At 38.2% G+C, this 25565-nt stretch overlaps 1 protein-coding gene across 7 annotated transcripts in view; it reads left to right on the top strand.

The window, feature by feature from the left end:
• Window positions 1–25565, top strand: part of ZMYND11 (zinc finger MYND-type containing 11) — a 110631-nt gene that overhangs the window by 23681 nt on the left and 61385 nt on the right. For 5 of the 7 annotated variants that reach the window (XM_052806557.1, XM_052806543.1, XM_052806546.1 and 2 more), the window contains exon 2: window positions 23575–23709. In XM_052806557.1, the coding sequence (XP_052662517.1) occupies window positions 23594–23709 (116 nt within the window). In that variant the 5' untranslated portion in view covers window positions 23575–23593. Of the gene's footprint in view, window positions 1–20749; window positions 20889–23274; window positions 23297–23574; window positions 23710–25565 lie in introns of those variants that run through there. The other 2 variants (XM_052806521.1, XM_052806529.1) reach the window with 2 other exon arrangements.

Below are 25565 nucleotides of genomic sequence, written 5' to 3'. Positions count from 1 at the left end.
AGATTCTTGACTGAATTATGACTAGATTTGTTCCTTAGTCTGGTTTAGTGGAATATATTAATGTATAGATATCAAATATAATTTATTTCCTTGGCAGTGCTGTACATTTGTATTTGATTTATATTTACAAAGCCAAAATCTTGTAATAAATAATAGAACCAAACTACTTGCATCGCCTTCTTTTTGATCTTTTTTCTTATCTGCATAAACATTACTGCAAGCTCCCAGGCTGATACCTGTGGTAAATGGATGTTTGACGTTTTGTATTTCTCTACCATCTTATCTGCCTGTTTATCCAGCCACGTAGTCCAGCGTCTCTTCCAGAACATGCTTATTCATAAAAGCTGTTGACTGTTGTCAGGATTGAGACTGGAGGGCTGTAGGCAGTGATGAGATGTGAAACTTTGAACACTTATCTTTAAGATCTCCATCTACCTGATTTGCTGCTCTACTGAAAAGAGTGTTTATTCATCTTGGTTTCAAATGAGTTTCTTGATTTTTTTAGGAGAGAGAATGTAACTGGAGCTGAGAATTGAACCAAACCCCTACTTTTCTTAAAATCAAATTATTTAGAATTCATGCCAGAACTTTTGATTTATGTATTTTTTCCATATTCAGTCTTTTAAAATAATTTCTGTAATCCCTGGGTTAAAGCTGTGGTGCAGGATTATATCTGATTCATGATGGTGGAGTAAGGGAAGAACAGGAGGAGAGATGGAGCTTGGAGATTTGTCTTTGCTATTTACAGATCTTAGGCAAGCCCTTTAACCTTTCACAGACTCAACTCCCCCTGCTTCACATTGTGGGCAGGGTTTTGAAGTTCTTTGGAAGGGCTAACAAAAAGAATCCAACTTGTTTAGGGTACTAGGAACTACACTAGAGAAAACGAGTTACTCAGTCATCCAGTCTTAGTATCTTTTTGTGAAGGGTTGTCTATGAGCTTTGGAAAGTAAATATTTTCCTGGGTTTTGGATGATACTTTGTAACTTAGAGCTAGCTCTGTATCCTATGGCAAATCCAGTACTGAGTGTATTGGCCAAATGCATCCATTTAGGGTTTGAGCTGTGGGATTTTGCAGTGGAATCAGCTTGTGGACATGAGCTGCCTGATACAGCAGTGGAGGATAATGTTTTCTCTTGGAATTAGCCTGAGTCATTCCGTAGAATATTTCTTCTGCCAGTTTCTACCTGTGTGCAGCTCCTGTTACCATTCCCATCATCATGCTGGTTTGTGAGGACAGTCGGGCCATGCTGTCTCCAGTGAAAGCATTTTGCACTCCCCCTCTCACAGGGACCTGCCCGAGGAGTGCTCTCCATCTTGGGCCCTGTCCTTGTGAGGCCCCTCCTTTGCCAGGCATGTGTGAATAAGAGCCTTTCTTTTTGTATTTGTCTTTATGCTCTTGTCTAGTGGTGGTAGGCATCTCGCAGCCATCTCCTTCCCTCTCAGACTGGTTTGGACATGCCAGTTTCTGTCCTGGTGTAATTCAAAACCACCATATGCTATTTTCAGTGCTTTCTTACAATGCCATCGTGAGAATTGTCACCTTTTGCATTGAAAATATTATGAATGAAGGCCATTTACATTTTTGCCTTTAACAATGTATTTGAAGTATTGAAGAGTTGATAAGCTCTTTAACTAATCCAGAGCTTTGTGTTAGTAATTAAAAAAATGAGTGGTGCCAGTTTTCATCAGAGCTGAAGGTCACTGGAGGCATAATGTATTAAGAAAATGTAGTACATAATTTCCCTTCTCCAGATTCTTTTCTGAAAATTGAAACATGTATGGTTTTTACAAATATCTGTTTTTATAAGTTTTGCTTTCTTTACTCAGTAAAAATAAAAATAAAAAACACTGCAGTTTTAGTTCTTCCTTACTTAGGGATGAGGAAAAATGAAATTCCAGGTGCAAACCAATGGACAATATCACAGCGATGAATGTATTTTCACTGCAGGTTTTTGTAATGTACAGGAGAGTTAGTTTCTCTTGCCTAGTAGGATCTTAAGCTCTTGCATTTAGTGGATAAGCAAGGCACACAGACACCAGGTTTCTTACCTTCGGAAGTGTGCAGCTATCTAGGATTTGAGGGTTTGAACCATGTTAGAATAAATACTTAATTATTCATGTAAGTAGCAGCACTCCAGCAGGGCAGCTGAGCACTCTGTAGCCTGGGCTGTCCATCAGCTGCTCCAGTGTGGTGGGGAAGATCTCCTTGCCATGCAGGGTGCTGCTGAGGGTTCTCCGAATCCCAGGTAAACCACGTTGTAGTCAGGTGCTGTGGTGAATCACACCTTTATAACCCAAATATTGAAAGCTCCTATTTTAACTCAGATAAATGATTGCAGATACTAATCCAGAGACTTTACAAATATTTGTTTTGAGTTGTACATCTGTTGGTTTTCCTACAGCCGTCCATAAATGCTTGTACAGAACCTAGGTGCACGCTCACAATCGTTAATCACTTTGTTGGGTATTTGGCAATAGGGTAATTCCATTATTAAAATTAAAATGACTTGGGCTTTTTAAAAAAAAAAAAATCTCAGCATCTTTAGCAGCATGTGTACATACTTACATACCCCTGAAATGTGGCCCCAACTCCCACTGTACTAGGATCCACTTCAAGTAGTGGTAACTATCAAAACTCCACCTACCTTTCTGACACTAGCGTTCTAATGAGTCTTTACGCTCTGTCCTCACTGAAGACAAACCTTGATTCTAAAACATTACTTTGCTAACAGACTTCCGCCATTTTGTCATATTTTTTAATGTAGAGCCAATAATGTTTGTCCAAATTCACGACCTGTAAAGAAAATCTATCCTGGTAGTATGTTTAGCTCGGCACTGCTTATGCAGAATATTTGTGTGCAAACACGGCAGATACTGGTTTTCAGTGTTTTGTTAGTGTGCAGTACTTCAAAGAGTTCCCTTGTATCGTTTCATGTATCACTTAGTCATAAAAAACCTCTTTGAATATACAGTGTGGGAGCCTCAGAAGAGTGTTAATTGTATTCTGCTGCAGTGGTAGCCAGAAGGTCAGGATCTAAAATTAATATATTTCTGAATAATTCCAATTTTGTAGCAAGGTTGATTTTTCATGGTTACTACTCAAAGTATCATGCTAATTTATGGCTAATATATTACATATTTTTCCTGTAAAAACAAGGAGAGCCGTTCCCTTCTCCTCACAGATACAGGCATGCTATCCAAACATTTCTACATTAGAAATAATTAAACTCGTTGGTAGATTCTTGGACTCATCTCAAATGTGTGCAGAAACTCTATAAAATTAAGAAAAACTTTCTTTTGAAAGAAATCTACTAGAGATTTTTAGGTCAGATTCATTAACTTTTATTGATGCTATCAATATATGCATCTGAAAGCATTTTGAAACAATATTTAATTAATTTATTTCTTTAAGGAAGATATTAGCTGAGTTCCAATACATTTTTATTCCTCTTTGGAGAACAGTTGAGTATAATTATCTTTGGATTAATCAGTTTTTGAAGTCTTTTCCAATGATATGTATAGAGAGGATTAAGACAGAGATTACCAAAGCATTAAGATTTTTTTCTGGTTGTTTTTAAGAAGGAATCCTTGCCTTAAGTCAATTACAAAATGATTTCCTTGTAAGAAACTGCCGAACAAACTAAACTAAACTAAACTAAAAAAAACCCATAAAATCACCTATAGCAGGATTTGTTTGTCCTAGGGCTTGAGAGAGAGATGTGCAAGCAGTGACGTCCTATTTTGGTTGTGCACCTTCTTTTCTAACTCTTTCTTTCCTTGTTACGTGGTAAGGCAGAGTTGTCTTTCTCTTCCCATTACAAATGTTGAAGTTCTTTTCTCTGGCTTTTCTTCTGTTAGATGAGCAGCAATAAAGGAGAGGAATAACATCCCTTCTCACATCCTCTGCTACCATTTTTCACTGGGGAATAGTTTTATTTTTCTTGTGCTCATTTTTCATGGGTATTAACTTGTTCTATAGTGTTCTCTAGTTTGACCTTTATTTTATGTTTTGCTTTGGATTTTGTCAGAATGATGATACAATTTAAATACAGTTCTGTAAGGTTATTTTAATTGAAAGTTTGAGTAACTCTGTGTGCCTCTAATGCATGAAATTAACTTGATCTGGAGCTTGGAAAGACTGTCCTATGTATGATTTCATAATTAAAAAAAAAAATTAATATAATGTTCTATTGAACAGATCTCAGATCACAGTTCATTTGCTTTTGGCTTTAGGGAACCTAACTGCAGCCGCACCCTGAATTCCTGCTGCTGAAGGGTTTCTTCCAAGCATCCTGTTATATCAAAAAATGGTACGTGACATAGTTCCAGCTCTGGGAGTCACAAGCTAACCTTCTTCTACAGGAATCTGATTTTGAGTCATGATTACTTCCTTTTCTTGCCTGCCTACAGTAGTCCTGGTTTAGTGCTGGACTGTATCGCATCAGACAAACCTATGTGGATATTGTTAAGTAGCTCTGTAATAATATCTCCATTACTTTCATGCCATCAGGGTTTCTTGTCTGGGTTGTTTGGTTTTTTTCTCATTTCAAATTTATTGGAGAGGCTGAAGAATAAAGGGTTGAGAATTGCTTAGATGATGCTCTAGGTTGAGAAGAGTTACACTGAGTTAATAACGTGGGGTACAGGTCTGTTCACCACTGCACTCCTCATTCTTCTGGTACATCCATATTGGTATGTGTCCCAGTGTGGAGGCTGTTCAGTGGGACTGTTTTCAGTTTGTCTTTATTTATTTGCTTAACAGAAAGAATTTCTGCTTATCTAAGCCATTTTTGCTAGCATGCTTGCATGCACGGTTGCATATGAGAAGGAACAAGTTTGCCATTTTCATTATACTTCCAAAGTGGCAAAAGTTTCTATTACAGATCAGTTTTTATTATAGCTGTCCAAGAGTCATACTCTTCTTATATCAGGGAAATACCACCCGCTAAATGACACAGTGTACTCAAGCAAAAACTATGTATATTTGAGTCCTAAAACCTATAAAGGCAGAAACAAAGAACAATCTGTCATTTGAGACATCAGCCAAGATTGATTTTTTCCAAAAGTCTTGGACTTTGTTTTGAGACGTAGCTGATTGTAGGAGCGAGCCTTAGCCCTTGTCTATAACTCATTGCTTGTGACAAGCGGAAGAGAAAAGGAACGTCTTGCTGAGGTTTGCCCATGGGTCTAGCCAAAACCTAGATAGAGCCAGCCAAGATGGTTAGCAAAAGGCAATATTTGAGCTGGGTCATAAACCTTGAAAAGGCAGTCATAAATCATAATTAAGGTTTTTTGTTTCCTCAGTGGTGTGGCTCTTCAGAGATGGAGGCTGAAACTGTTTACCAAAGCCCATTTTTTTGTCTTTGGAAAAGTGTTTAGGAAACCTGAACCAGGGTTTATTAAGCATATCTGTGGGAGACAAAAGAGGGAATTGTTGGTCTCCAAGCAGCAAGCGGCATTGACAGGCTGACTGGTGTGGTCAGAAAGGATATTTAATTTCAAAGGATAAACTACAGGATTCATTTTTTCTTTTTTATCTGAAGTCAAGCTTATCTGGTTTATGCCTTATCTAATTTAACTTACGAGAACTGTAAATTCAGCTATATTAAGCAAACAATTTATGTTGTTTTAATTCCATTTTCTCTTTGTTTTAATAAATCTTGGTTTTGTTAGGATTACTGTTGTGTGGGTAATTTCATACAGATGTCTTCAAAGAGTAAAGAAAAATCCATAACTCTTAAAGAGAATAGCTGAAGGGGAAAAAAACAGGTCTGGAACTCCTTTTCATTCTTCAGTGGTCCTAGTGGAGGGGTTTGGATTAAAGTGTTGTTTGCAGTTGGCAACCATAACAGAGAGCCCCAAAACTGAAGAAGAGATAAAGAGTTAATGGTTTCAGCCTATAAAATTTAAATTTTAATTTTTTCAAAGTCCTATAAAGCGTAGGACTACTAAATAGTATAGAGAGGAGTAACAGGTCCTGTCTGTGAGATGACAGGGAGTGGGGTGGGGATGTATTCTCTTTGTTTTGGAAATGAAGTAATAAAAAAAACTAGTTTTGAGGTACATAGTAATATGAAATAAGACAAGAAATGATCAGGTTGTGTTGTTTTCTCCTTCTTTTCCAGCTTCATAAAACAAGATAAAGAAATCAGATATTTAAGAGTAGCTTGTAATTTTATAAGGTATAAATAGTGTTTTCAGACAGTGTGCATTTAGCCTGTAGAATTCACCGTGGAGGTCACATAGTTAAATGTAGTGGTTCAATTTTCAAAAAGGGCTTGGTGATATAAAGGCTAATAACAGTGGCAGCAAAGCATGCTTAGAGAAGGGTAATCAAATCTCATGATTTAAGACATAAGCGCATTACCTGTGAGCATCTGGAAAGACCTCATTCCTCTCTGTCACCTGCAAAGCCTTCTGCAATTAGTAAGGTTCATTGTGGGTATTTGTAGTGTCTGATTTTTTTGAAGCATTGCTACTAGCAATAGTAGGGATAGGATACAGTCTTCTGTATGTCATCATATCGTATCAAACACTTGCACAGAATGTTGCCCTGCTTTTCTGTGCTGCTGTGTTGAATAACACCAGCATGGTCTGAAACAAAAGAACCTGGTGATGTGCTGGTGCTGCTAGCTGCAAAAGCACAAAATTGCCTGATCCGCCATCAAATAGAAGTAAACTTGAACAGTTTTTACATGTTACTTTGGGATTTAATTCAACTCTTTCATAAATCAGTTCTTATAGTTCATGCAAAAACCCCCTGCATTTATAAGCAGTAGTAAGATAACAACTGAATGTATGGAAGTAGGCAATTTCTTTTGAAATAAAAATGGAAGTGTATTTTACATCTGATTTTTGCTTTAATTTTTTATTTCTGAAGTTTGCTGTAAATAGCAACTGCTGAAGTTAAAATATTTTATTTAAAATGCAATGTAAGGAGTATATGTGAGTTCCTCCCGTGTAAGTAAAACCAATAGGAAGGAATTTAGATACTGTTTCTTTTTATTTAGCAAATTGGGAAAGAGTAACATGTTTTAACAGGTAGAAGAACATGCTGTTAACTCTTAATAAATCACAGAAAGAGATAAAGACAGCTTCTGAGTCTGAAGGTTTGAATTATAGTGTCAGATGAATCCTAAATGTTTTGAACTGCTTTTCCAGCACCCTCTCTAAAGAGGAGTCCGTGAAGGGACTGGGGCATCGCCTGTAAGCAGGGTGACTCCTCGGTGGACTGCTTGCTGGCCCATGGGATATAGTTCCACGTACAGCTTCTCTGGGAAGGGAGGTTGTACCTGTGGTTTCAACATTTTTCTTATTTACTTTATGTTCCATTTTATAACTTTCCATGAAGTCCATAAAAGTCAAGGTCAAATTGAAGGAACTCTTGTGAATAAAGGGAGGTGTTTATTTTAAATTGTTGAAGACAGAGGCATCACTATTGAAAATTTCCACTACTTGTATGTTTGCAGCTTCTTTTTATTGCACTACTTAAACTGTTTGTAGGTAGTCGCAGGCAGTGCATGTAGAAATCAAACTCAGACTAGCCAAATAAATTTGATTAGCTGCATGCTGATAAAGTCAAGAGGGTGAGATGACGGTTGCAGTAGTGATATGGTGTAGAGGACGAAGGCCACAAAGTTATGAAAAGGGATGAAAAATTTGTACTTTACCTTAAAGGAAGGTACTACTGATTTGAAATAAACAGCCTTGTGACCTAGGAGTCAAAGTTAGTGAAGTTAGCCTCCTGAAAAAGTGAGGATATTAATTTTCTTTCTTAGCTCAGTTTTTCCTTGATCAAGGTATTGTCATAAAACACTGAAGAAAATTCTATGGTTATGCTTTTGCAGTTTCATTTTGTCTGGCTAGATAGCCACATTTATAAAAGTCAGACTTCTTTTAAGAAAAATGAAAAAATGTCTTACACTGCAATTTTTTCTTAATTAAAAACTCAATCTGTCAAGAAGAAATTAATTCAAAATATACATTATTCACATTGAGAATTAGAATATATATCAGATATTACCATTAATCAGCAGTTTTACTAGCATTGCAACAATATTACTAGGGTTATAATTGAAATTTCTCTGTTTATTTTTTATTTTTGAGTGAAAAAAAGCAGTTATTTAAGCCTTTCTCAATGAAAAACGCAACTGCATATTTTTACTTTAAACAGATGGGGTAAATAAGATATCTTCAGTTAGTCAAAGATGCCCATATGGAAACTGAAAACATATTGATTAAATTTTTCATCCAAAAAAGACAAAGTAGCAGAAAAATCAGTGATATGGTGGCTAAAGCCCTTAGCTGAGATGTGAGAAATTCAGTTTCAAGCAGGACTTTAAACTAGGTAAGTGTAGGCGCGGCTTAAAAAAGACAGCCTGAGTGGAGTGCATGTGATTTAAGTCCAGCCACATAAACTAGTCATCCTAATCTCACTTTATCTGCCATGGAGAGAAATGGTTAATTTTAGGGCTTAATTCATCTGACCTATTTGCAATGTCTGCTTCACAACAAGAAGAATTGTTGCACCGAGTAGGTCATGTCAAGTGTGAAGGGAGCATAGAGTGATTAGCTCAGAAATAGATATCTGCATTTAATCTGTTTTTTCCAATCTCTATCTCATGTTGGAGGTTACATTAACAAAATAACAGACTCGCTGTAGGACAGTGGCTATATAGCTGGAGCTTCTACAGTATTCAGCTATTGCTGGACACTCCAGATGAGGTGAAGGGATCTAAGATATATTCCCACATACATGTCAGTTAGAACTGATATATTTCCATGAACCATCTTGGTACCAATAAAACAACATTTCGTGAAGGAGAGAGCTTTATTAAAAAAATTTCCAGCTCAATGTTCATTTCTACTCTGGTGTGACTATCTCCTTGACTGAAAGGATCACAAAACAGTTGAACTAGGAGTACACAAGCATTCAGCAGCCTTGCCAAAAGCAGAATAAACATTTCTTGATTTGGGGAGATGAAGTTTCAAATGTCCTCCTCTGAGCAACTATGCTATGGAAAGAATATCAGTTTGTTTGTCAGTGTGATTTCCTGTTCTCGAGTTGCTTAATATGCTCATGTTTTGCAACACAGCGTGCAGGGAAAAGAATTCTTGGTGTAGTGGTTCTACTCTTTATTTACATCAGAAATCTGCTCTTTTCAGAAAACTAAAACCCCAACAAACACAGTTGTGGGTTGAAAATGCCTCACTGAACATTGCAGCAGGTTGAGGCGATAAATGGGTTTTGTCTTTAAAGAAGGTTTGCATGTTTCCTTGTTTTCCTGGCTCTGGCTAGCAGGAGACGCTGCTGTGCAAAAGGGGGTTTTAATGAAGCTTATGCTTTTTCCTTTGAAAACCAGATTTTCAGCCTTCCCAGCACATTTTGGGGATAAATAGCTGCTTTCTTCTCTGAACAGGTTAGGTAACTTTTGTTGGCCACATTTTTTTCCCAAGTAATTATACTTTAGGGGCCCTGTGCTACAACTTTTGCCTTGAATTGTTTTTATAGATCAACTGGCAGTGCTGCTGAACGGGGTTTCTTGGTGCTTTCCATCCTCTGTTTTCTCCTCAAATGCTTACACTTTCGTTAAATGCTGCCTGTTTGGCTGTTACCTACCATAGACAAACGCTGTATGTTGTCATGTGTTAGACTTTTTGCCTAACACTGAATTTATTTTTCTGTGTGGAAAGTGCTAGTAAGAAAATACTGTAGTTGTTTAACCCGAATGAAGTAGTTGAAAGATTATTTGTAATGCGATTATTAAGTATATTCAAACCAGGAAGCACAAAGAAGGGGAAGAGAAATGGAAGTGCAAATGTAACCGCCTTTTTTTTGTCTTTTTTTTTTTTTTTCATCCTCTCGTGGTATTATGTGGATCCCCAGCCAGATGGCTACTGGCTATAATCTGTGTGTGGATTCACAGGATTTTAACTCCTCTGTTGGTTTCCCATCTGTCATAAACTCAGAAGCTGCAATCCAGAGACTGACATGAATGTCAGTGTCTTCTTTAGCACACCAAAATAGTTATGCTTGAAGGCTGCAGAAAGAGCATGAGCCCTAACAAAGACAGGACAGTGTCTGGTTTAACAACCATGCTGCTAGACTGGGGAGTAAAATTTCTTGTGGTCAGTTTAAACTAGTGCTTTGAACCACAAGTGACCACTTTCGTGGCAGCAGCCTCAGACAAACCCTGCCTGAAAAGTGTCCCCCAAAGGAGGGTTTTTTTCTGTTGTTGGAGCTCAGCGAAGATTGTAAACCCGCAATTGGTTTTGGTAGGAAATCTCATGTCTAAAAATAAAATAGCAGACTATCTTCAACAGAAAGAAGGTGGTAAAAGTCAGAATCTCTCAGCACTGGAAGAATAGATGTGAAACAGCTAAAAACAATACTATGGTCTTTCTTCGCTTTAAAATGACCAGTTCAGGATTCCCTATGTTTTTTCTTCAGCATATGTCATCACTTGGACAGACACATTCTGTTTCTGTTAATGGAGGTGAAAACAGTGAAAAACATCTCAGATTTCATGGTATAGGGTAGAACAAGGCATTGGTCACTGACTGTGGGCACCCACTGGGGCCTCAGCATCACTGAAACAAAGAAACCTTGCTCCTCAAAGTAAAAGAAATTCTCATAGTCTTGCTTTATGTCATGTCATACTCAAGAAAGCAAAATGAAAAATTAACTTAAACTTTTATGAAACAGGCATGAACAAGTGAAATAGAAATAGGGGCTGAGCACACTCCAAACCATTTTAGAATGAATTTTAGCACGTATCAAAAAGAAACATGTATATAAGCCTGTAAGAAAATCACTACTATTATGAAGTCTTCCCAAATTTAGACTTGGTTTTCGTAATTAATGGATTTGACTTATGTGAGAATAAAAGTTACACCCCTGCAAGGAAATAACCACTTTCCTAAGGAGTAGCTGTCTGATATCAAGCAATTTGGTAATCCAGCTTCAAAAACTGTCATGAACAAATTATTTCCACTTTGGATTCAGTTCTGTAGGACAGGGAGCAGCTTAAGAGGATGACTAAGTGTTAGACTGTGCTTCAGGTGGTTTCTAGTGCTTGGTGAAGTAGCCCAGAGTTAAACGCTTCATTCAGCATCAGGCATCACGACTGGACTTGTCCCAGGCAGGTGCTTCAGCAGCACAGTGGACTTCAGGTCTTCTGCCTAGGTTGAAAGAACACCACATGACAAAATAAGATACTGACTGGAAAGACTGCCAGAACTCTAGCATTTTATTTCCTCTATTTCCTGTGGAATATTGTATTGTAAATCCAAGCTTCAAGTCAACAGGCTTGCCCTTTGTTATAACACCATAATGTTATGACACTCTTGCAGTTCATTTTCTTTGGGTTAGGCAGAAAAGATTTTTGCAGAAATCACAGCAGGAGGCTGTATTTCGGGAAAGACATTTTCTGAAATTTATGTTAGGTTGATAGTAGGATTAGTTAATTTTCCTGGGCTTTAACTTCTGCTGGTAGCCACAGGGATGGCATGCTATTCAGTTACGTCCTGCACTTCCATCAATTTTCCTCACCCTATAGTGCTAAGTCTCTGTGTCAGAGCTCTGGCTCATTCCTCTGCATTCAGGTTAAAAGAGTAAAATAAAACCCAGCCAAACGTTGGCAGTAGAATAACTGAAATAATCTGAAAAATGAAGTCCTGCTTCTGCTGACAAAATTATTAATCCTGTGTTTCTGTGTCTGAAGGAAATGGCTGAGAAGAGAACAGTATGGTCCTGTTGCCTTTAATAAACCTCACCCCTAGATAATGATACAGCAGGAAGAGCTCTTGAGTGTTCAGGAAGTAATTTCCTCCCTGAAGGACCTTTGTAATCTGCTCTATGTCATCACCATCAGCAGCAGCACTTGAAGAAATAGGTTTCAGATGCACCTGCCAGAGGAGAAGCAGAACATCATTTTGCAAGTGAGAAGTATCGTAATCTCCCAGAGCTGCAGAGGGGTCTTTTGTCTCTCTGACCTGTAGCTCTAGCATATGCCATGGATGTGCGTATGAATATAATAGCGAACCCTTGGTCAAAGTAGTAACTTTCCCATAGAAGTAATACGGAGCATATATAAAATGCAAAAATCGTGCTGATGTGAAATGGATTTTCAGTATCAAAAAAGTGCATAATTCAGTTCACCCGCAACTGGTCCTGGAAAAGCCTTGAGAAGAATTCTCTACATTAAAAAATAAAGACATGTTGTAAGTTGGCTTCAGGTAAGAGAACATGAGAAATAAGAGTTGGAAGCATCTGAAAGTCATAGGTAATAGAAAATGTATCAAAAGAGATCACACTAGAGCTCCCACCAAGATCCTTGAAAGAAACAGCTCAACAAATTTGAGACTGCAATCCAAGATAGCACGTATGGTATTGGGAAAAAATTCTATGCCAGAAAAGCCCATTTGCCAACCTCCCCCATACCATCAGCCACACCAAGAGCTGGTTAGAAAATTAAGTGGTATATTCTTCCTGTCCTCACTCCTGTCTCTTTTAAACAACTTACAGGAAGGAAATGCTAACCTGCAATGGTAGGACAAAGTTTACTTGATGTCAGCTGTTACCAGGTTTGCTGAGAAACTGCTGTTATCTGAAGTAATGGCAACATATTTTCATCACCTGACCAGTTTCTTTGGAAGATCCTTATTTCTTGAATAATATTTTGGCTTTTAAAGTTTCCGTTTATAAAAAGTTTGTGGTTTTGAAACTTACTTTTTATCATTTTTCCACTTTACATTTATCAACTTTTGCAGCAAAGATAAAAAGGGTCATGATTATACTCAGCTGTTTTCCACTTAAGGATGTGTCTAGTATGAATGCAGTTGCTTATCACTGTACACTGTTTTTCATGAAAACTGCTGTTCTCACATGTCTGTAATTGTCCTCTAGGCAAGCGCTGTCCTTGTCCAGACATGAACATTTTAGGGGGAGAGCCGAGGGCAATCTGAAGTAAGAAAGTGCAAACAAAATAAATTACCTGCTTTTGCAGTATAAAAAAAATTTGAAATGTCAATGGAAAAAAAAATCAAAACAGACCTTTGAAATGGATAGGGATTAAGGCTTCACTAAGGAGTGATGATAGACTTGGTTTGGGGTAGGTTGAGAGGAAAGCTTTATTGGAATGCATATAATTAGTGAGTTTGGGTACTGCCTATGAAGGAGAGAGCATACGCTCCAAATATACTTCAGAGTGTACTGTTAAGCCAGATGGCTGTGCCCAACCTAGGAAATACTCTGTCTAAAAAACAGAGAGGAGAAAACCAAGCGAGGTGAGGAGTTGAGGAAAGGCTTCCAGTTCTACAACATATTATTCTTTCTGTTGCTCTTGTTTTGATGAACTGTCCCACGGCTGGGGGAGTGTTGCATGAAACTTTCAGGTCCGTTATTTCTTACATTTGCCTTGAATTTCAGAAGCAGGACCTAAAGCTCAGATTTTACAATTTGATCCTCTCCCTGCCTTAAAGTTTCTTTTGATTAATGCTGTAAAAGCCTGTAAGCTTTGGCAGTGTTTATCTTTGGCTCATCTTACCTGCATTACAGATCAATGTATTTTAATGCTGTAAGTTCTGAGCGTGTTTCTGAAGGTTTCCAAGGGTGAGCCCAGGCATTTTGGGCTTGAAGGAGCTTCAGTTTGAAAACCTTAGTTGTTTCAGAATTGCACTTGTTTTCTTTATATAGTATCAGCTGTCCTTGAGATGACTATTGACAAGAGAAAGTCTACTCTGGGTTAACGTTGCTCATGGCCTGACTTCTGGAGAAAAGTGATCATGTCTGCATAACACACTGACTTTCAAATAATTAAATATCTGAGCAGTTCTAGAAGTCGTGTAGTTGTGTTTTTATTTATAGAGAGGGAGAGGCCAAAGAGAATAGCTTTGAAAGAAACACGTTCAGGCAGTCTTCGTTTTTGTTAAGGAGCAACAAAAATCGATTCAGCTGCCTTTTGTCAATAAAAATGCAGCCTGGTAGAGGAACAGTTTTTACAAACATCTAAGGTTTAAGTCCTGTTGCTAGCAGCAGAATCACAATTTGTACTTTAAAGATACTGTCAGTTGTGTGTAGTTCAGAGAAAAAGGTGAAAAAACAGCAATTTGGAATCTCATGTTACACTGCAAAAAGTGAATACCAACTCCTTATTTTACCATGTAGCTTAAGTAATCTGCAATGAATTTACCTTTTTTCATGATTTAGTGCTTTTCCATACATTCCTAGTTCTTTGACCTGGAAAATGTATCTCTCTTTCTCATTGTTTAGTGTGAAACTGACTTTATGCGGAATTACATTCCCTGCTACTATACCATGAAGAATCATTTATTTATTTATGTCATCATAGCTTATTTAACTGACAGAGAAATGTATTGCATCAGTTCAGTTGAGGCTTACAGAATAACCAAGCTCCTTAGCTTTCAGAACAGAAAGGAAGATGATGATCAAAAGCTTGCTTTCAGAGAAAGAGCTACTCTTCTCATTTACATTTCTTAGCACCTTCTAAGATGTCTTCCACCTCTCACTTTTATTAGAGAGAGCTGCAGAATCAAAGTGGCATCTATTTATCATCCAAACTGAAATTCCAGCCCTCACCATCAGCCTTCTTTGGCCATGATTTTTCCCCTTTTACGACCAAGTGAGCGTTGAAGCCTGTCAGGATGCATAGCTGCATTAATCATCTCTGCTTGCTACAGCCAAGCGAATGGACAGGAAGCATCTATTTACTAAGGGCTTGTCTACATGGGGAAATAGCTCAGACTGTTCATCAGACATTAACTCCTTCTATGGATTCTCCTTGAGCATCTTTCCATGGTTTAGCTTTAGGCTGCTTTGGAAAATACGGAATTTGGTAGTGGGTGTAGTTAAACCACAGAAAGCCTGTATAGGCCTGCAGCATGGGTTCAGAACATGATCCTGTCTCCACGTGTCACTTAATCTTCTGTAACTGACCCTTTTCATGCTCTTAGTCTGTGGCAAATGGAAGGTAAAACGTGTTGGTTCAAGCCTCTTATATCAAGGCAGGTGTGTGTAACTTGCTTGTGTGTCTGTGCATCTGTGCATTCATACAGGGGAGCCAGAGTGTCGCTGATAGCAATTTGGGTGCTAGTAGTATTTTTGATAACTCCCCAAGTAAGCAAATCTGATGAGAACTTGCTATTTTTCAGTCATGACGGGACAAGAAGTGTGTAGGATGATCTTCTACACCTCATATGAGCCATCTATTATTTAGTGATGTTGAAGTTAGTCGTGTTTGACCGTCTTTTCCATAGAAAATTCCTTTGAACAAAGATGAGTAGTCTTCTGAAGATGAACAACTTAAAGGCTGTTTAATACTAGTGTATCATCATCCTGGAAATAAGGGGCTTTGTTACTATGGTAGCTAAAGCTTATCTTCAGGAGAAACTTGCATCACTTTATAAGAACCGTAGTTCTTAAAGCAATTTATACTAGTGCAAGCTCCATTGTGGAAACTTTTGATTTAATGTAGCTTGATTTCATTAACTAAGCCTTAGCCAAACCACACTAAATTGTTTTTTAATTGAAATTGTGTTCATTCAGAAGTTTGCTAAATGCATTAACAGTATATGCATTTTCAGTGGTAGAATAGAATAGTATAGAATATTTCAGTTGGAAGGGACTGACAATGATCATCTAGTCCAACTGCCTGATCAATTCATTGCTGACCAAAAGTTAAAGCAGGTTATTAAGGGCATTGTCTAAATGCCTCTTAGACTCTGACAGGCATGGGGCATCAACCACCTCTCTAGGAAGCCTGTTCCAGTGTCTGACCACCCTCTCTGTAAAGAAATGCTTCCTAATGTCCAGTCTAAACCTCCCGTGGTGCAGCTTTGAACCATAATTTTCTCATGTAAACAAAAACTTCTGTGGTTCTTGATGTTCCTATGTAACTGTTAATTTTGTTACAAGCTATAAAAAAAAATATATTCTTCATGTATTTAATACCTATTAAAAGTTGAACTATTAAGAAAAATACTGCTTATTTTAAAAGATTAATGTGGAGCCTCTACACATGAAAAGTTGTATTGAGACAAATCTTTAGCAGAAAATATATTATGTGCTTCAGCTTACCTAGGTACATTACCTGGAGTAAAATGCGATGGCTGTTAAAAAAAAAAAAATAGTGAACTTAAAGAAGTTGGTGTAGCTACATTGCTAGTAACCGATTTGGCTCTTCGTTTTCAGCCCTTTTGACTATATTACTTTCTTTGGTAGCTGTGTTCTTCTCTTCTCCACACTTACTTTGCTAGATAAAGTTTTATTCAGTGATATCTGCCAGACAGGAACAAAGGATAGTTTCCTTCCAATTTTTAGGATGGCATTTGCTATTGTCTGTGAAATTCCAGGCTGGGGTTGGCTGGAGGGGCAACAGAATACAGGATTACATTTTAGCCCTGTACATGTATTTGTATTAGGTAGCAAACAGAACCACTTTGACAGCTTTTGTTTGGGGTGTATGGCTATTATTCTTCCTTAGCAGCTGTTGTTGGTACTTCATCTCAGGTTTTGTTATACTCCTTTTACAGTGACTTACACTTTCTTAGAAATTCTCTTTTGGGATGGTGCCTCAAGATTTGTGTCAAGTTCTCTCTAGCAGGGTGAGTTAATTGAACAAGAAACTCCAGGTTTGGTTTCAGAAGAAAAAGAAAGAGAGTTCTACTCTTTGTATACTAATGATTCAGAATGTCTGAGCTTAAAATTCAAGTATCATATGCCTTAGCCTCAGTGAAGGACACTTACTTAATCATTTTGAATGAAATACAATACAAATGAAGTAAATGCAATATCAGGGATTAAAATAGAGCTTACACATATGTGTAGTAAAAGTATTCTTGGGGCCTTTAATTCTGTACTGTCCTTGGCTCTGATTTCTACAGTGGCTAACTGCCATGTTGGAATGGCACCAAGTAATAGCAAAAGCTTTCTTGTATTCTGTGTGCTGAAGTTGGAAAAAAAATTAAATTGCAGAGAGAAAGAAGCAGAACTACAGTTTTGTATTCATATAGTCCTGTTTTCTGTCTGTACTGCACTTTATGGAGCTATGCAAAACCTCACTCAAAAAGTTGCATGATGTCAAGGTTACAAACCTAGCAATCAGGAAATGCAAAAGGTGTGGTTGTGCATAACAGCACAATTATTTCACTTGCACATGTGAAATATTTAGGGTAATTATGCTAATAAACATCTCTTTTGAATAGACTGTGTACACCTTAATCTAACAGTGAAATGAAAAGATTTTCATTAGGAATGACACACATTTAACATCCAAAAATCTTCTGTAGTTTAATAACTTCCAAAATGACAGCATTACAGCTTGAACTAATCTCTTAATACAAAAAGGCACACTGAAGAATTCAGTAACTTTTATTAATTTATAGTCTAATTTTCTGAGTTTAGTTTAATTAACAAAGAAATTTTGCCTATTTCAGCCACAAGCCTTTGTTACATATTTCAGCTTCACTAACATCATTGAACACCTCCTTAAGCTTTTCATTGTGAGGATGTGGAAGAGCAGTCAGCATTTGGAAGTTTACTCCAAAACCCTGGAAAGTGAGCAGAAAGGGATTTGTTGATTTCAGTGGATTGGGATTAAGTCCAGAATAAATATCTAATGATACCAAAACATTTGCTTTTTCTTAAACATTTGAAAATTACTTTGTATGCAAAATCTTTACTTCTGATAACCTGTACACTTGCAAAAGAGGATGTCCTGCTACCAGGTGCCCAGCTAATCCTAGGTTATGCTCATAATAGCGCATGCTCAGGAATACAAGTAAGTCATAAGCAAAATGTAGGATTACTCTTGCCAAAAGTTTTGTCCTCACCCTAGCAGCTACTCCCCACGCTTTCGGATCGCTAGATCTGCAAGGCAGACCTGAAGTTAAACTTTCTCTTGTTTTTCCCTCCATGCATGACCTTCGCTGCTGCTCAGTCAAAGCGTTTTCACATGCACCTTCCAGATGTAAAAATAGGGTGGTTACCACTTTTGCTCTCAGTTGCTTTAGGAGGGGAAGACTAAAGAGTTTACCCTGCCACTAAACTGGTAATGAAAGATATGTTTTAACAGCAGTTTAAATTGTAAACTATAAACTTGCAGAACTTCAGAGTACAACAAAGACCTGTATAAAGTCCAGGGACCCAAACTCTACTTGCAAATTTGTAATCTGGACTTTAATAGGAGACTCCTATTTAATACAAGAACAAAGCACTCAACATTTGGAACTGCTTGTACTGCTGATATATACAGTTTTATGTTTACTATAAAAAGTTACACTTTAAGAAGTACTAGAGCCCATATTATAATGTGCATATAAATACGAAGCTAAGCCCGTCTTCAAGTTTCCTAACCACCCAAACTCAGCCAGTGTCACAACATGAAAGCCACAAAAACTAGGACTGAGCCCAGCTTCTTCCTTCTGTTGAGTCTGAAATCTTTTCACTGTGTAGTGTGGAAGAAACAATAGCAAGCCCCAGGGATTGCAGAAAGGCAGAAACTAGCAGCTGAGTAGTGGCAAGGATCAACTTCTTAAACTGCCTTTCCATTGCAATTAACTGCATACCAAATCTCAGCCAAATGGTGGCTAATCGGAGGGATGAAGTTTAACCTGTTTGACTTTGCACTGAAAGGGACGAGCGCCACAGGTAGCCTCACTTACAGTGAAGTACAAACAGAAGATTTAACAAGCTACTACTTGTCAGCTCTTAATTAGCAGCTCCCATCAGAGCAGCAGCACCCAACTGCAACACCGTCTGCTTCAGTGCAAAGTCCAATTCATTAGTTAAATTTTCAGAAGCACCATATTTTGCTTGGACAATGGTATTTAATAGCTAAAGAATGGCAAGGTTTGACTACCTTTCAGTTGTTTCTGTCTGTAGGGAGAGTTTCTAGCTAAACTTAGTACCTGATAGTATCTGCTAAACTGAATGCAAGCAGCAGGTCAGGAGGTTCCTTGGGCTAAATCCCTAGACATGCTGCAAGGTGATTTTTGTTTATTTTGACTTGCAGTGCAGATTTCCGTATCCAGTATTATTGCAACAGACAGCTGTACAGCATTTGATTTGGCCAAGTGTGTGTCTAACGACTAGTAGCCTTGCTGTTTTGACAGTAAGTCTGGTTTGCCACTGCTGTAACATTGCCACCGCATGGCAATGCATGCTTTGCTATGGGTTTTGAGAAGATAAACCATGCTGTGTGTATTCACAAGATAAAGCACAGTTTGTTGAGTCTGCCTATAAGAAATGTGGGTAACATTTATCTCTTGAGGAAAGTTGTGTACAATAAAGTGGTATACTGTTCGAAATGTTGTACATAGGACATTCAAGAGGGATTTAAAATATAAAATATAGTAAAACCTTGCTCAGATTGCACTGAGGAACTGTTAGAGAGTTGAAAATTGAGAAGATAAATTATTTGCTTTGGGCCCTGTGTGAGTGTGTGTGATGGAAGTGTATGAACTGGCATGTCAGCCATACAAAACTTCCTTTGTTAGAAGAATCCTCCTTATATTCTGCATGTCCCATGGAGGTCTACAAAACCTAAGACACATCCTGCTGATATAAATTTTTAGATTTTTAGCCATCTTTTGGTTGCCAACCTTTCTCCAAGAAGCTGCATCCTACCATAAACTTGCTAGCAGAATGTGACAGAAATGGCATGAAGTAAATAATTTTGTACAGACAGGGGATACCGTAGCTAAACAAGCATGATGGCTAGCAAATCACAAGTGGGAAATTAATGTTTACTTCAGCTTTTAGTTTTTCTTTCCAGGATATTGAAATGAATGCTATAATGAAAGAGGGCGATGAGAAACATCTTCAAGCATGTATACGTAAATGTACATTTCAGTATTGTGGTTTTAAAGAGTCTCTGCAATTCTATCTTCTTTAAAACACTGCATGGATGAATCAGCCTCTTTCAGTATTTAACCTCTAAGACATAGAGTCTTGCACACACTCACACGCACTGGATGTTTATGCTTGTTCTCTTGTGTGTGTTTGTGTGTGCACCCACACATAAGCAAATAATCAGGAGTGATAAATATGGATTTAAGAATCTAATGTCTCTCCCATTAAACTTTAAACTATTATTTGCATGAATAAGTTGTGCATGTTGAAGCACTGGGAGCATTTTCTGTTGCTTGGAAGTAGCACTCCAAAGCATTTTATGAACTATTTACAGTCTGATAAAAGTTATCTTTCAGATTTTGTAATAATATAGAAAACTGCTTATATTTTTGCAGGAATGCAGGGAGTAGACTGTTGTGGTTAGTTTTAGCATGGAGGAAGAGTGACTGCAATGAACAGCAAGAAATACGCCACAATCTTTTAATCTTTTTCTTTAATGCAAAAAGGCTTTATATTTCTTCTACACCGTGCAATTAAAAGATGAAAATAATGCTAAAGTGGTCTGGGCTTTTTGGGGAGGAAAAAAAAATCTATTTTTATATTTTTGGAAGTGTGGTGTATAAGAACTGCTATTTAAATAGTGGACTGTCAAGTCTCGACTTTAAGAAAAATGCCCTTAAATAGTAAACCAAAGCTATAAAAATGAAACATACATTCTCTGAAGGCAGAACAGCTGCTAAAATTATTGTATCTTACCAAAAAAAAAAACCCCATCAGAACAGAACATGTGTGATTGCTGTGCCCCATGTATCAGAATTCTTACTGCTTTTATTTCCAGACAGACGGGGGAAGAGCCATGGCTGTGCTCGTGTGAGCAGTGGTGGGGAGCAGGGGACCAGCCAGGAGGGAGCAGTTCTGGCAGGGATCCGCACCAGAGCGTTTTGACGGGGTTCCTTCCATCCAGGTCCAGTCTGGTCCCATCAAGTCACCTCCCTGTATGGTTGGGGCCTGGCAGGTGTGTGCCTGTACTGTGGGTTGGAGTTAGCCATGGCACAGGGCATAGCGTTTGCACACTCCAAGCCAATAAAGCGCGATATGGATGGGGCAGGGGGGTGGTCGGGAAATTTGTTCCAAAAGTGCACTCCAAAGGAAACAGGGAGCCCGTAGGGCCTTTGCAGGGAGAGGTCTTCCTCTGCCCGCTGGCAGCCATCTTAGGTGCAGCTCTGCAACCCCAGGGCTTCAGGAACTCGTAATTACAGCGATCCTTCACTCTCCCTCTCCCTGTCTTGGACGTGGGCTGCTTCTCCCACCCTGGAGACACAAGAGGGAAGTCCTTAGCCCCAAAGGTCAGCCTTTCCTTCGGCTGCACAGTGGGGACATGGGGCCACGCTGAGGCAGCAGATGAGTTCCCTGAGGCCCTGCCCTGTGCTGGGGCCCTCAGGCCCAGGCGTCACAGGGGTGTGAGAGAAAACCAGCTCCTTCCTCCTCTGCCAGGCACGCTGAGAGCGGCTCTCACGCAGGCAGCCATGTGCCAGGCTGCCAAAAATAACGGTTATTTTTAAAGTAGTTGGGATAACAGGACCCACTTCGTTTGTAACAAAATGAACTGAGAACTAGTCTGTTGTTTCACACTGATATCAGGGTCGAGAAGGATGAGTGTTTCCTCCTTGATCCTCGCATGTGGACGTGATACTGCGTAAGAGGCTCTGTGTCCGGCCTGTTGACTACCATATCAGCTGACAGCTTTTAAAGCAGATAGTTTGTAGAGGGCTAGAATAAAAAGAACTATTGCACTTTCAGTCAGTTATGTTTTACGAAAGGAGTTCTATGCTAAGATAATAGGGCTGTAAAGATAGTCCTTTTTCATGATAGTGTCTAACCTTTTTTTGTATTTTACAGGTCTATTTTCCTTAAGAATTAAATTCTACAAATAATCATATGTTTCTCTTACAAACTAGGAGGGTTTTTTTTTTTTACTTGTAATGGCCTCATGTTCTGTGAAATGAATGCAAAGGAGCTCACAGGGATGCAGTGTCTTTTACCACTATTCCCAACAGAGGCTTTCTTTCTCTGAATCATTCTTAGGCGATACTATCTGCTGGCTGTCACTCTTAGCTGTATATCTGTCATATTGCCTCTTACCCTTCCCTCAAAAGTGTATTCTTGGCCTTTCTTTACTGGGAGATCCACCCAGTTGCCCTTGCTTTAAATCCCAGTGGGAAGAGATTTCTAAAGCGGAAATGTGGGGTCAATGTGTGACTACGCCGTGTCTCCGTGAGTGCCGCTCTGTTCTGCCCTTCCTTGCTATCTCCAGCAGCCAGAGAGAGGTGCCTCATGCACCTGGATCTGCACATATCACTTCACATCATCTTTTTTGCTCTTTTTTTTTTTTTTTAATGGGCTATGTAATGTTAAGTACAATGCTGTTAAATCATTTCTTCTCCTTAATAATAGAACGTTGCACTTCATTTCATTACACCTGTAGAGTGAGTGAGCGTTGCTGAGCTAATACTGGATCTGAAACTTGACAGCCCTCTTTGACAAGTACCTGTAGGTCCCATGGACTTGAAAATTACATTGCTGCAACTGATGGAATACTCAATTCTGTTTAATTTTTCTGAGTTTGAGAGGAGGGACACTTTTAATACTTAAATTCCTATCTTTAACATTGCACAGATGGTGTAATGTTTTTGCATTTTTTATATTATTTGGGGTTACTGAAGTTAATATTCTGCTAGCTACAAATATCCACGTGCATACCACAGAGTTCATTTTGAGGACAGAGCTCTAAAATAAATTATAGACCTTGGTAGCAGTCATAAATCAGTCATTTTTTTCATTGAGAAAGTGGTGGCACTGGAAGAAAGTTATTTAGTGATCAAAATGCATCGTTAAGCTTTTAAAAAGGGATTCTGTGCTTGTAGTAGAGCTGTAGGCGATTTATGGCTTATCTGTACTCATTGCCTCGAGCTTTTGGAAAATTTGTAAACAAAGCCAGATGCTCATTATGTTCCCGTTCAGGGTTGATTAGATGGGTAAATGCCATCAGAAGCACTCTGGTCCTGTTGGGTTTTAGCATGTTACAGAAAATGGAATTGCTCCAAAGTATTTTTTTAAATATTTATCATCCATGAAAATATACTTCTCATTTCTGCTCATAGAATGGATTTTTAAAAATATTTGTAAATGATAAAAATATGAAAGTAATACTCTGAGAACTATATTGTATACTAAACTGTGGGTCCAGCTTTTTCTCTGTGTCAGGGTTCATGCTTACACTGTGCGATGTAGTCAAGCACCACTTGCCCTTTTTAAGGGTTTCAGGCAATGCAGAAGGCTGTGGAAGCTTCAGGCTAGGGTAGCTTCTGCTTTTTACCAAATTTTAGGGAACTGAGATGTGAACTAAGTGACTTTTCGTAACCAGTTAAGTTGTTTGCTATTGATTTGATAATTTTTACTGTTCACCTTTTGTCTTCTGTATAGATTTTGTGATGTGAAAGGGGTTCTTTTAAACTACTTTTTTTGTTGTTTTTTACTGCTCTTTAAGCATAAGAAAACATGCTGCTGTATACAAATTGAATTGCTATAGGTTAACAAAAGTTTCCTTGTAATCATATTTATTGCAATATGATCATCAAGTAATCCATTTCATAATTCATGATTAACTTTTTGGTGTATTTTTTTTTATTTATCGGCTGCAGCTGATCAAGTAAACAGGTCATGGCACGCTTAACGAAGAGACGACAGGCAGATACAAAGGCTATCCAGCATCTTTGGGCAGCTATAGAAATAATCCGGAACCAGAAGCAAATTGCTAACATTGACCGTATTACAAAGTAAGTGATCCGTTCCAAAAAAAGTCTTGATGAGGGGGAAGGTTGATGCTATTAAAAGCCCTGGGAAGGAGAGACAGTAAACATTGCGAGACACTCTGAAACAGTTACATGCATTTCTGTGTTACTAATTATCTAATTATAAAAAAAAAAACTTACAGAACTGAGCACCTAAAGATCCTAAAGTGCGGCTTAATCCATTGAATTGAGGTCTTACTCACCCTGTATTTGTTTTGTATGAGCATCTTTAGGAAGTATGCAATATTTATAGTACTTGAACTGAGTTTACCATGTAAGAGTTGTACCCACTTGGTAGCTTGGTTAAAATACAAGAAGTAGATATAACAGTTAAGGAGTAAGGGGCAATAAAATCTGTATATAATCTAATTCTTTAGGAAAATGTGATAGGCCAGTTAGGAACTCTTTTCCAGAAGGCAAAGATAAACCTGAAGTGTTAGATTGCTCAAACAAATAAGAAGCCATACTTGCTTAGATGGCCATAGGATGCTATTAAAGAAGACATGAGATGGTTACCACCTATGCCTAATACTGTTGTTAATATTAAAATATTCTTCAAGATATATTAGGTGCTGTATACACAGAGAAATATATATTCATTGTTCTGTGGAGCTGGCAATGTGTAAAAAGGTCTACAATATTAAAATACCTTTTAAGATAACTTGGGGTAGCCACTGTAGTAAAACTGAGGGAGGTTTTGTGCCTTTCTCTGCTTTGTCTGCATTTCCAGGCCAACATGTACGTCACATTTGTCAAAGTAATCAATATGAATAATTTAAAAGAGCAAAAGTAACAAGTTGGCAACTCTTCAGTTGCCAGAACCAACGTGAACTGATAATGAGGCCAGAGACCACTAAAGGGAGAGTTATAAACAGTACAGGTGACTAACGAAGTGAAAATCATTATAACATGGTCTACTGACAGAGTTTGGAAGCTGTGGGATGGAAGTGACAGGCAAAACTGGTTTCATAAGTGGAAGAAGTATAACAGGTCAGGTTCTCCAAACACAGTGAACAATAAACAGGAGAAAGAAAAAAGATGATGTCCCAAATGAATTAGTGTGTAGCTGGCTCCTACAACAAAGAAAAACGCACCGTTAAACCAAAAAGCACCTTCCCAGAGATAGAGTTCCAAGTGGGCTTGAGAGGGAGATTGTATTTTGCAGAATTTCATTTTTGCGGTTGCACTTGAGTTTCAGAATGCTTTAATGCATATATATTTGCATCATGTCTCCAAGGAGACAAGTGGGTAAACTAATGGTATACACTTTCCATTTTAACATTTCAAATTACTTGCTCCAGGCCATATATTAGCTGAGTTTGTTAGCTGTTTATGCTCTTTTTATATGTAATAAGGGGAGACAGGCATGTCTAGCTGGGGATTCATCCCACTCTTATGAGACATGCCTATTTTAAGACAGTGCGAACAACATTTAGCTGGGTAAAGTTAGGTAAGACAAATCCTATCATTACAAACAAGGTTGAGAAAACAAGTAATTAGATACTAGAAAAAGAAGTACTGCTCTTGGTAACTGAAGGGTAGTTTGATTTTTTAAAAAACAGTCTAGATCCAGATTGTATGACTCATCTCTAATCAGAAGACAAATAAGTGACTAAACAGAGATGCAGGCAGCCTTAGTACTTTGAGAAAGATGTGCAAGGTGTTAGCAGTGAAGAGTAATCTAAAAAGTGCTTGGACGTTGTAAGCGCTCTACATGCACATCAGTGACACGAGTAATGAACAGTGATCTAGTTTCTGTCATATGGTATTTTTAAGGAGATAACTTTTGACAAGGAAAAGATAAAGACTTTGAGTTGCTTTACGGTACTAGTCATTGATGA

The sequence above is a fragment of the Harpia harpyja genome, chromosome 1, assembly GCF_026419915.1.
Source record: "Harpia harpyja isolate bHarHar1 chromosome 1, bHarHar1 primary haplotype, whole genome shotgun sequence".
NCBI classification, from domain to species: Eukaryota; Metazoa; Chordata; class Aves; order Accipitriformes; family Accipitridae; genus Harpia; species Harpia harpyja.
This window is presented reverse-complemented; position numbering and strand designations above follow the sequence as displayed.